The 11,261-nt window shown below is 32.9% G+C and overlaps 2 protein-coding genes across 4 annotated transcripts; both read left to right on the top strand.

Moving 5' to 3' along the window:
* Positions 1–1,698: 1,698 nt before the first annotated feature.
* On the top strand, positions 1,699–4,528 carry LOC133310276 (uncharacterized). 3 transcript variants are annotated; one of them, XM_061511174.1, is made up of 9 exons: positions 1,699–1,832; positions 2,662–2,730; positions 2,820–2,885; positions 2,988–3,085; positions 3,195–3,232; positions 3,340–3,427; positions 3,529–3,864; positions 3,981–4,046; positions 4,183–4,528. In XM_061511174.1, exons 2-9 carry the CDS (start codon positions 2,676–2,678, stop codon positions 4,333–4,335), a joined length of 900 nt encoding a protein of 299 aa, XP_061367158.1. In that variant the 5' UTR covers positions 1,699–1,832; positions 2,662–2,675; the 3' UTR covers positions 4,336–4,528. The 3 variants fall into 3 exon arrangements, with proteins under 3 accessions (XP_061367158.1, XP_061367160.1, XP_061367159.1); XM_061511176.1 differs by lacking the exon at positions 1,699–1,832 and adding an exon at positions 2,120–2,239; XM_061511175.1 differs by lacking the exon at positions 1,699–1,832 and having other exon boundaries at positions 2,279–2,730.
* Positions 4,529–9,719: 5,191 nt separating this feature from the next.
* LOC133310278 (uncharacterized) lies at positions 9,720–10,471 on the top strand. The gene is made up of 2 exons (XM_061511177.1): positions 9,720–10,055; positions 10,355–10,471. Exons 1-2 carry the CDS (start codon positions 9,720–9,722, stop codon positions 10,469–10,471), a joined length of 453 nt encoding a protein of 150 aa, XP_061367161.1.
* The last annotated feature ends 790 nt before the right edge of the window (positions 10,472–11,261 follow it).

Raw genomic sequence — 11,261 nt, 5'->3', positions numbered from 1 at the left:
GATAAAAAAAATTTATTCTATACCAGACGTCCCCTAAGGAAAAAATGTTTGTATTTTTAAATGACACAACTTATATCTCTTCACTCTCACAAAGGGGTGGAACCCACATCTTTATATTTTTTTGTCCATTCTCTCTTCTCCTTTATCTGTTTCTTTCTCTCACTTAAAATGACATAACTTTACATCCTTTAAAATGATACACACTTTTCCCATTTTCTAATTATAGAATATGATCAAAATTTATAAAAAAAATTCATGCAATTTCAATTATGGTTTCTCCGGGCATTTTGTTTTCTTCCATGCGAGTTAGAGTAATACTGTAATAGTAAAGCGGGTGAGCTTAAGTATTTAGTTTTATCTATAATGCAGATTAAAGAAAATATTAAGAAGTAAATTAAGTAAAATTTGTAATTTAAGTAGAAGTTTTAGAAGAGGAAATATATAAGTAATAAAGTTAGTGAAGAAATTGTCGTGTAAGTAAGTGGAATTATGGCAATGATCTATACTAAAAAAACTATTCAATAACCTAATTAAATTAAGATATGAAATATTATTTGAGGTTAAGTTCTTAAGGAAGATTGGGAAGCCCAATTTCAAGTAGAAGGAAAAATGGAAGAGAAATTTATGATGCATGAATAAGGTGAGGTGGCATATTTGTTGATGGGCAACTCAAACACCATTTGACGGCTTTCCAACAATGAGAAAGAGTCACGTTCCACTCATCCCCTCATTATTCGGGTTCCATTTTGGTCTCAAGCTAGAAGCTTAAAATTAACTACTATCAAACAAATCATAGTAATTCATTTGGTGTAAGAAAGTTAGTTAAACAAGTGAGGGTAAAAATATGTATTAGATCATCTTCAGTACTATTTTTTGAAGAGGTTCGTTTTAATTATCAAATTTGTCCTGAATCGAACTAGTTACGAAATGATGAAATAATTAAAATAGGGACATGTTATATTTACAAACTTTTTTGTTTAGAAACTCTTACAAATTACACTATATAGGACCGGTCCTACATTAATCACACAGTGTACGACTGATCCTACATTAGTGTAATTACAAAAAAAAATTGTAAACGGATCATGTCTCATTAAAATATATGCAAAGAAAGATTAATTTTTTTTTACTTCATGATGCCATTGCCCGTGTAGATTCTACTAATAATTTTTGTTCCGGAATACGAATTTCGTAATGGAATATACGAATTCAGATGGTTACATTCAGCTCTATTATGAAAGATATTCATCATTTGGTTATAGAGGACAATGAAATAGCTAATTTTCTGACCAAAAAGATGGGAAACAAGAGTGGTGTTATTGTGTACGGTGGCAACTGGCACCTACCCTTTCTCTCCATTTTGTGCTGATGCAGCTGGCATATTCTCCTTTTTACTGTTTTTATTTCCTTCTATAGAACCAAAACAAAAGAAAGAAAAGAAAAGAAAAATCAGAATTTGATTCTAGAACTTAGTCAAAAACAAAAAACCAGACTAAAAAAAACCAAAAAAACTTAACAAATTAAATTAGCTGTCACATTCTTGGAGAAGTGAACATTATAATAATCATTGTATATTTGTACCAGTTTGATTGGACATGGTATTCTAAAATTAAACGTAAACGTAAACGTAATTGAATAAATTAATGCAATATAATATTAAAAAACCATGTTGCTGAAGCAATCCTTTGTCTATATAAACACCCTTATGCCCCTCTAGTTCTTCCCCCCTCTTCCTCTTGCTTCCTTTCATATCTTTGCTTTTCTCTCTAAGCTTTGCTTCTTCATACCCTCTTCTCCTTTGGCCTTACCCTTCATTGATTATTCTCTTTCTGGTAAGCTAATGGCTTAAGCTGTTCTTTCATGTAGAGCATTTTTTTTTTCTCTGTTTTATTTTTCAGTCATTGCCCTGAACCTTTCATCCCAATATCATTTAAACATAAATGACATTCACCAATTATTACCATAAGTACGGTTTTAAGATTTTGGTTTATAGAATGGAACAAATGTTTGGAATTAAGACATTTTAACACCTTGTTTTTCCTTTATTATGAAGAGGCTAAAAATTCTGCATTGCTATTAAGTCTTTTTTATTTTTATTTTTCTTAAATAACCCGCTTTATACTTTCAGTTCAATCCCAAAAGTTTGTTTTGTGAGCAATTCTATACTTACAAAAGTTTGTGCACTTTGGAAAGTGATTTCCTCTGTTACACAAACTATGTTCAAAGAGTATATTAATAGGTTACTGCTCTTTCCTATAAGTCCTCCTTTCTTTGTAGTACACTTCTTGTGGCTGCTATTTTTTCAAATTGAAAGCCACTTTTGAGCTTTCACAAGTTTCTTTAAGTTCTGTACCCCAAAGGGGCACTGTTTCATCATTATTTTTTTCTTCAAATTCAACCCATTCCACTGGTTGTGGATTGTCCACTCTGAAACTTCACGAAGCATTATCCCAAATAGTTTGGATTGTTCCCCTGATTGTCTTCCCTTATGGATCCTTTTGCCACTTTTGGTGCTAATCTGAGTCAATAAGAGCATCTTTATGTTCCAAAAGCCATGAAGATCTGTAGATTGAGAATCAAAATGAATTCCCATATAAATTTTGTTAAGTTCAAGTTGTCATGGAACATAGTGTTTACTTTGTTTTCTGTTCTATGTTTAAGGTTTACTGATCAAAATGGAGTGCTTCAGACAACAGGCTCAGAGACAAAAATATGATTGCCTTCTTTTTGGTAAGCGTTGTTATCAGAACAACTTTCAAGTACCAACTTGAAATTTTCATATTTGTGTATGTTATTATAACTATAAGATTATTATGCAGATTTAGATGATACTTTGTATCCCCTCAGATCTGGTCTTGCAAAAGCATGTCTCCAAAATATTAAAGGTAAGAGACTGTACCATACTTGTGCCATAGTATTCTCAGTAATAATGTCTTTATAATTGTTGCATCTTTTGGTATTAACATGAGTGGTATCATTGATCTCAGACTACATGGTCGAGATGCTTGGCATAGAACCAAGCAAAATTGATGATTTGTCCAACCTCCTTTATAAGAACTATGGAACAACTATGGCTGGTCTAAGGGTATGATTTTATTTCCTTATTCTTCCTCATCATTTCGTGTGAAAATTTCATTGTTAAATACTGAAAATACTCATAACCTATATATTGTTTTGTTTCATTTTCTATTCAGGCAATTGGATATGACTTTGACTATGATGAATATCACAGGTACCTTTGCTTTTTTCTTCTACCCCATCAGTTTCAAACTGATGACTAGTGATTTTTTTTATTTTTTTTTGAAATGGTATCATTGATTTCTGAATTACTACTTTCAGTTTTGTTCATGGGAGATTGCCTTATGAGAATTTAAAACCAGACCCAATTCTGAGGAACCTGTTGCTGAGCCTGCCCTATAGGAAACTTGTAAGTTGTTTATAACCAAAATGGAAGTAGTAGAATAAGGTCACAAAACATGGTGCATAATCTAATGTGACATCTATTGCTTCTCTTGTTTTTGTCAATAGATCTTCACAAACGCAGACAAAGTCCATGCGGCTAAGGCACTTAAAAGGCTTGGATTAGAAGACTGCTTTGAAGGAATTATATGCTTTGAGACCCTTAATCCAATCCACAAGATCACTGTGTCTGATGATGAAGATGACATTGAGTTTTTGGGTTCAAGGAGCACCAAGCCAACCGCCAATAATGGTGCAAGTAACTCTCAAATATTTGACATCATAGAGCATTTTGCTAAGCCCAATCCCAATGCAGTGTTGCCAAAGACACCAATTATCTGCAAACCATCAGAAAATGCCATTGAATTGGCTCTCAAGATAGCCAACCTTAACCCACACAGAACTGTAAGAAAATCACCCTTTAGCCTTTATGATCTATTTTTGTTACCTTTTATCATCTTTTTCCTCTCTTTTTTTTTCTGTTTGTTTACATTTTCTTTGGTTCTATATGTCACTTTCAGTTATTCTTTGAGGACAGTGTCCGCAACATACAAGCTGGAAAACGTGTGGGACTTGACACTGTGCAGGTAAATCATTGGAAACATATTAGTTCTATAATAGAAAAGGACTTTTACTTAGAGCAATTATTATTGGTTTCTTTTTAATGTGCCTGAACTCAGCATGAACTAATTTGAGGCTCTACTTATTGATTGCCACATATAGGTTGGTCCATCTCAAAGAGTTAAAGGTGCAGATTATGCCTTGGAAAGCATTCATAACCTTAGAGAGGCACTACCTGAATTATGGGATGCTGACATAAAATCAGAAGTTGCATACCCTGGGAAGATTGCTGTGGAGACATCAGTGACAGCTTAAAGATTATGTGCAAGGAAACCCCTTTAATCATTGTTCATAATGAATTGAAAATCCAACCACAATGACAAAAATGAACAAAAATGTGAAGCCCATGGGGATTCCCCAACTTCAGATCTAGTAACTGTAGCTGATTTAGATGCTTTGTTAAGATTATAATAAATTAGTATATAAAATAAATTCTCCTTTTTGGCCTTACTTTGTCCATAACTTATTATCTTCCTTGTTCAATAACATTCCCTCAAAGGGATTTCATTTTTCATGGAGGTGTGATGAAGTTTCCATTAAAGTATATGATTATTGATGCAGTGGGACATGCAAAATAAACTTCACACACCAAAATAAACTCTCAAGAGGTAAAAATTTGGTTAAAATAAAAAAATAAAATTAAGATAGTAAAATATAAAGTGAATGCAAATATCTTAAATTGTAATCTTACAATTAATTATATTGTGATATGTCAAAACGATCCTTATCCAGAAATATTAATTAAAAGCAATCGGATTTATGTAAAAGCAAAATGTCATAATTTGCTTGTATTATTAATTTTTGTTACCTATAATGTCTTGAAAGTATACATTGTATACAAAGAGATTAAAAATAAAAAGGAATTGACCAAGTCACACACACACACACACACAAAAAAAACTATGATTTGATAGCTTCCCTTAAGAGAATCATAATACGTAGAAGTTTTAATAATTATCTCACATAATATAAAACTCCGGCAAAACATTCAAGATTCAAGCATGAATTAACTATGATTCATTTCACATTAGTTGTCTCACAATTATTTGTGAAATGTTCATAGCAATCATATAATTAATTGGAAGCTGAAATTGTCAATACCACGATATTGTGATGCTATATACTTTAATATAAAATCAACTTCTAAGTAAAGTAAGTTTGACGGATATAAAAACATAACATGTTTAAAGTGCATAACATACTTTAATGTATAAAGAGATTTGTATGATAAGTACGCAAGTTGTTTAATAAAATTAATATTTGTACTCTTAAACCAAAGCTCCATGTCTCCATCGTCAAGGATGATTATTAATTCTGCTTAAATGATTAACTACAACGGACGAACCAATGTGAACAATGAAAAAATATATATTGTTAATTACTACGTGGCTGAAGATTATGACAAATTGAATAGTTATCCTGAGTTTCTCACACACGCACGCATATATATAAAACGATTTTGTTATAAAACTAAGAGAAATGAAGGAAGAAAATATAAATAAGATGAAAACATGAACTCTTAGGAAGTAGGAGAATATCACCAACTTTTATTATTGACTTTTCATAAAATACATATCCTTATATAAGACTCAGAATGAATAAGGAGAATAATTACATATCAATGCAATATTATGTTTGATGGTTACAATTCATACCAAAAGTTATAGGCAACCAAAAGGTCATAACAAAAACTCCCTGAAATTCCAATAGTCATCCACACATGCTTCTTTTGTATGTTGAACCATTAATCCGTCAAGGTTTGCTTCTATTGATCACTAGGAAATTATGGTACTCGCATTTGTGAATACATATTCTTTTTGTAGTTGCACCTTTTATGGATCTGATAAATACCCAACATTTGCATACCCAATAACTCAGATTTTGAATTCTTTAGAAAAAAAATGATCTCATATCATGTGTTTCACAAATATAACGAAATACAAGTTTTATTCCATTCCAATGCCTTTGTGTTGGAGTAGGGCTATATGTTCTAAGAACATTTACAGAAAATATTATATATCAGGTTACATATTATTAGTAAGATACATTCAAGCCTCAATTGCATTTAGATATGGTACTTTAGGACCAATGGCTTCTTCATAATATTTTCGAGGACAGAAAGAATCTTTCTCGATGTAAGAGATCAAACAAAATGGTTGAACTCAATTTATGAGTTTTATCAATGTTAATATGTTTCAACATCTTCTCTATATAATTTGATTCATGAAAAAATATTTCATTAGATGAATGCTCGATCTGCAAGTCAAGACAAAATTTTGTTACTCCAAGATTTTTCATTCAAAATCGTTTTATACACATTTTGCAATTTTCTCAAGCTCTTCAAAAGTTTCAATGACATTTAAATCATCAACATATACTTCAATAATCATAAATTCATATATCGATATGGACAGATGGAGTTATTTGTCAATACTTCTTTGATATGATGTTCACTGATATGATTGTTCCATATTCGTTCATGTTGTTTTAAATACATACAAAGACATTTTTAATTTTATGAAATACAACTCTTAAGGTTTTGAGTTATATGTTTCAAGCATTTTTAATCCTTCTGGGACTTTTATGTATATGTAGCTATCAAATGATTTATATAATTAAGCAATAAGGATTTTTATATGTATATGCCATTACCCAGTTATCCATTAAGGATATTATCTCTACATTCATTAGATGTATGTTAAGAGCCCTTCAGACAATGTAAAACTAATCAAATATATAAAAGTAGTTATATCCATAATAGGATAATATTTCTACAAAGATATATAACTAAAAAGTTGTTGGGTTTGTGCTATTTTACTAAAGCCCAAATGGGTTAAGAGTATGAGAAGAGCCTAAGAAACCTAGAGTCCAATGAGCTTAGAGCTAGGGTTTCTTGGAACACTTATAAATACTACCACTTAAGTCATCAGCCTCCTAGGTGATTTATGAACAGAGAGGTAAGCTCATATCTGAAAAGTGCTCACACACTTCTCCTTCCCCCTCGAGAGATAGTTTGGAAGGTTTACCATGACCGAAGAGATCTGTTCGTGTTGTGACGCAACAGTTCGTGAGTTCGTGCTTTGATGCAAAGGACTCAACCGTGTGGAGCATTATCTTAGATCTACGCTAACAAGAGGTAATTGTAAACTATGATGATCCTATACATCCAAACTACAATGGTTTAAACGCTTTCGCATGACCCAATAACTCCTACAATTGGTATCAGAGCAGGATTGCGTGTTTGGATATGGATCTAGTTTTAATTTACAATTTCATGTAATTAGTTTTGCTTCATAAAATATGGCACCTAGGGTTTCTATGTTTATGGTATGAATTTTGCATGTGTATCCTATAATTCTTTTCATTAAAAATCAATTCTTTAATTGGTTTTGGCTTTAATCCATGGTAGAAATTTCATTGTATTTTCTTAGGTAGTAACAAGGAGGCTAATCCCATATGATTAGGTTTTCTCCTTGATTTTTATTTTAATTTTGTATATTTTTGATGTTTTTCAAATTAAATTGTAATAAAAGAAGATCAAGAAAATGCAAAAAGAAGGACGTTCGTTGCTATTTGGACATGTTCGTGACTTTCTGGTGGCCGATTTCAGAAACCAACCACATAGCGTGAAAGGGGACAGAAGGACGAGAATAACGGTGGTTGGAGCACCGCGAACGGATGTCAGACGCGCCCTCACGCGTCGCCTGAAATGGCTCTCGTAGGCCTCACTCGCTGGTACAAATCTGGCGCGTGGCAGCCCTGATCGTGGTGGTTCCGACGGCGGCGGATTCGTCTCTTCAAGGCGGTCCTTCCCCTGGAGTTTCATGCTGAGATGAGTTAAGTTGACGGCGCAGTGGACATGACAGCAAGGTTTCCTGAAAGTTGACTTAGGGTTTCTCGCCAAAATTTGGTATTTTGGGCCTTTGGGCCTATGGTTACCATAAAAAGGACTTGAAACAGAACCTATGGACCATAAGGAAGGAGAAAATCAGCTGCAAAGTTTCCTATTTATTTATGTTGTAATTTTATATTTTTTTAGGAAACCATAGATTAAAGTTTTTAATAAATAATTGCTTTATTTGTATGAATGGATGGATTATATGATTGATAACATGCTCTATATGATAACATGCCATATAGAATAGGTGGTGCCATATTGTTGCATACTTGTATGATAGTTACATGAGCATAGTAGCTGTTATGTCTTCAGCGACTAATATGATAGTTACTATGGGATTATTTGCATTTTATATTATCCTTAAAAATTAATTAATAATTATTATGATTTTTGTTAAAAAAACTAGATTAATAATTGAATTAATTAATTTTGGATAATTAAAATCAAGTCAAATGATCTAGAAAATTTCCGAAGAGAATTCTTTATTTTGCGAGTAATTTGTAGGTCTTCTAAAATGATCATGTGTTAAACACACGCTGCATACCACAATCATGTATCATGATTGTGTAGAGTACACACTGCCTATCATGACCGGATTTTAGGACCTTAGTGATTTCAAAATTCAGATAAGCTAAGTGTTGCATGTTCATCGGCGCTCTTACTTATATAGTTTTTGAAATCAAACAAAGGTTACTCCCAAATTAAACAAATTCTTGGAAATTTGAAAATTCTAAAAATTAAAATATTGAATGGGTGAAAGTTTTAAATTAAGTAATTAATATTAAACCTCGAGGGCTCCATTTGTGGGTCCATTAATAAAATGGTCATGTGAAGCTGCGACGGATAAGCATGAACAAATTTTATTTGATTGGACCTTAATAAATTCAAAATTTTAGTAAAATGTTGGATGGCCCGTCGTCGGCAACATTTTACTTATATAGTTTTTGAAATCAAACAAAGGTTACTCCCAAATTAAACAAATTCTTTGAAATTTGAAAATTCTAAAAATTAAAATATTGAATGGGTGAAAGTTTTAAATTAAGTAATTAATATTAAACCTCGAGGGCTCCATTTGTGGGTCCATTAATAAAATGGTCATGTGAAGCTGCGACGGATAAGCATGAACAAATTTTATTTGATTGGACCTTAATAAATTCAAAATTTTAGTAAAATGTTGGATGGCCCGTCGTCGGCAATATTTGGATACTAAAGATAATTTTAAAATTAAACAATGGTTAATTACATTCAAATTTGGTAAAGTTATTAACCCTCCCAACGAGGCTCTGATAATAGCACCGAAGGCCCAAATAATAATTTTTAGTTTTTACAAGTGACTTGCCCGATGTAAGCCTTGTAAAGATAAATTGAAGGATTGTTAACAATAAAACAAAAAGTAGTTATTAGAATCTACTTGCGATTAATTTGTTTATTGCATTTCAAGTTTGTAATTTGTGTGCTTTATATATTTTTCAGAAACATGTCATCTTTCAATCCTTTAGCTACTATCTTGAGTAAAAAATCTATGGATGGTAAAAACTACAAACAATGGAAAACCAATTTGGATATTGTTCTGCAATATGAAAAGCTCAACTTTGTCTTGACTACTCCTAAGCCAGCGCAACCTGCTGAAATTGCGTCTGAGGCAACAAATACCCAGTTTTCAAATTGGGAGAAGGCAAATGTTGCAGTTTGCTGCTACATTCGGGCCAGTCTCGCCAATCATCTGTAGAAACAAGTGAGCATGATTGAGAGTGGATTAGAAATGCTCAAGACTCTTGATGGCATGTTTGCTATTTCTATCAGTTCAGCAGGGCAGAATGGGCTGATTGCGGTTACCAAAATCACCATGACTGGAGGAAGTGTGCGGGATCATTGTTTGACAATGATCGCAAACTTCAAACAAGCGGATGACAATGTGATCAAATTTGCTAAGGAGGTGAAAGTTGACCTACTTCTACAATCACTTCCTGAATACTTCAATCAGTTCAAAATAAATTATAGTATGAACAAGATGAATATGGATCTTACTCACCTAATGCACGATCTTGAGAATGCTGAACAGTCTCTGGTCAAGCAGGTAAGTGCATTTTTACTGCTGAGAGTTCTGTTAAGCCTAAGAGGAAACCCAAAAGAGGTAACGAGAACAACAAGAAGAAGAGATCAGGTATTTCAGTTCCCAAACCATTTGCAATGAAGCATCCAAAAGGTAAGTGCTTTAAGTTCGGACGAAAGGGGCATTGGAAGAAAAATTGCCCACGTGTGAACTAACCAGATATGGGTAATTTACTTGTAATTGAGGCTTGTTTAGTGGGGAATTACAATGATAAATGGATCATTGATTCACGAGCCACTAACCATGTTTGTTACTCTTTGCAGTGGTTCAAACATAGTTTGCCTATCAGTCAAGGACAAAGAATTTTAAAGCTTGGAAATGGGGAGCTTGTGTCTGCACTAGCAGAAGGACAAGTTGTTTTATCATTTGATAATTTTTGAACTTTGGTTTTAGAAGACTATTTATTTGTTCTGAATTTTAAGAGGAATTTAATTTATGTTAGTTGTTTGGTTAAACATGGTTTGACAGTTCAACTTAATTCCTCAGTTTCAATAAGAAGTTCATCTTCGTTTATTTGTTCCGGTACATTGTTTAATGGTCTTTATTTCCTTAGTCCTACACCCCATGAAATTAATCATGTTGAATTTGGAGACGATGAGCATATTCATTTATCTAAGAAAAGAAAAATTTCAAATGAAACTTATCTTTGGCATTTGTGATTGGGTCATATTAACTATAATACGATACAAGGTTTGGTCAAGAGTGGGATTATAAAATCCCTAGTTTTTGAACCAATACCAGTATGTGAATATTGTTTAAAGGGTAAAATGAGTAAGCGATCTTTTAAGGCCAAAGGAAATCGTGCCACACTTCAGCTGGAATTGGTACATACAGATGTATGTGGACCAATAAATGTCTAGGCCAGAGGCGGGTCATAACATTCACTAATGATTACTCAAGACTTAGACACGTGTACCTGATACGTCATAAGTCTGAAGCTTTTGAAAAATTTCAAGAGTTCAAGGCTGAGGCAGAAAAGCATCTTGGTGTTCAATCAAGACTTTTCGGTATGACCGAGGTGGTAAATACATATCTGGAGAGTTTAGGTCTTACCTGACTAAAGAGGGGATAGTTTCACAATTATCTTCTTCAGGTACACCCCAGCAGAATGGAGTTGCTGAAAGGAGAAATTGGATCCTTTTAGAAATAACAAGATCCATGCTCAGTTAT

The sequence above is a fragment of the Gastrolobium bilobum genome, unplaced genomic scaffold (genome assembly GCF_033153095.1).
Source record: "Gastrolobium bilobum isolate Gb01-03AN ecotype WA unplaced genomic scaffold, APGP_CSIRO_Gbil_v1 utg40325, whole genome shotgun sequence".
Classification (NCBI taxonomy): Eukaryota; Viridiplantae; Streptophyta; class Magnoliopsida; order Fabales; family Fabaceae; genus Gastrolobium; species Gastrolobium bilobum.
Note: the sequence above shows the minus strand (reverse complement) of the source record. Positions and strands in the feature narration are given on the sequence as shown.

Coding starts and splice junctions, on each gene's coding strand:
- LOC133310276 (XM_061511174.1), top strand. CDS start 2,676: ATGGAGTGCTTCAGACAACAGGCTCAGAGACAAAAATATGATTGCCTT. Junction 3,233..3,339: donor GACTATGATGAATATCACAG/GTACCTTTGCTT, acceptor TACTACTTTCAG/TTTTGTTCATGGGAGATTGC. Junction 3,865..3,980: donor ACCTTAACCCACACAGAACT/GTAAGAAAATCA, acceptor TGTCACTTTCAG/TTATTCTTTGAGGACAGTGT.
- LOC133310278 (XM_061511177.1), top strand. CDS start 9,720: ATGATTGAGAGTGGATTAGAAATGCTCAAGACTCTTGATGGCATGTTT. Junction 10,056..10,354: donor AACAGTCTCTGGTCAAGCAG/GTAAGTGCATTT, acceptor TACTCTTTGCAG/TGGTTCAAACATAGTTTGCC.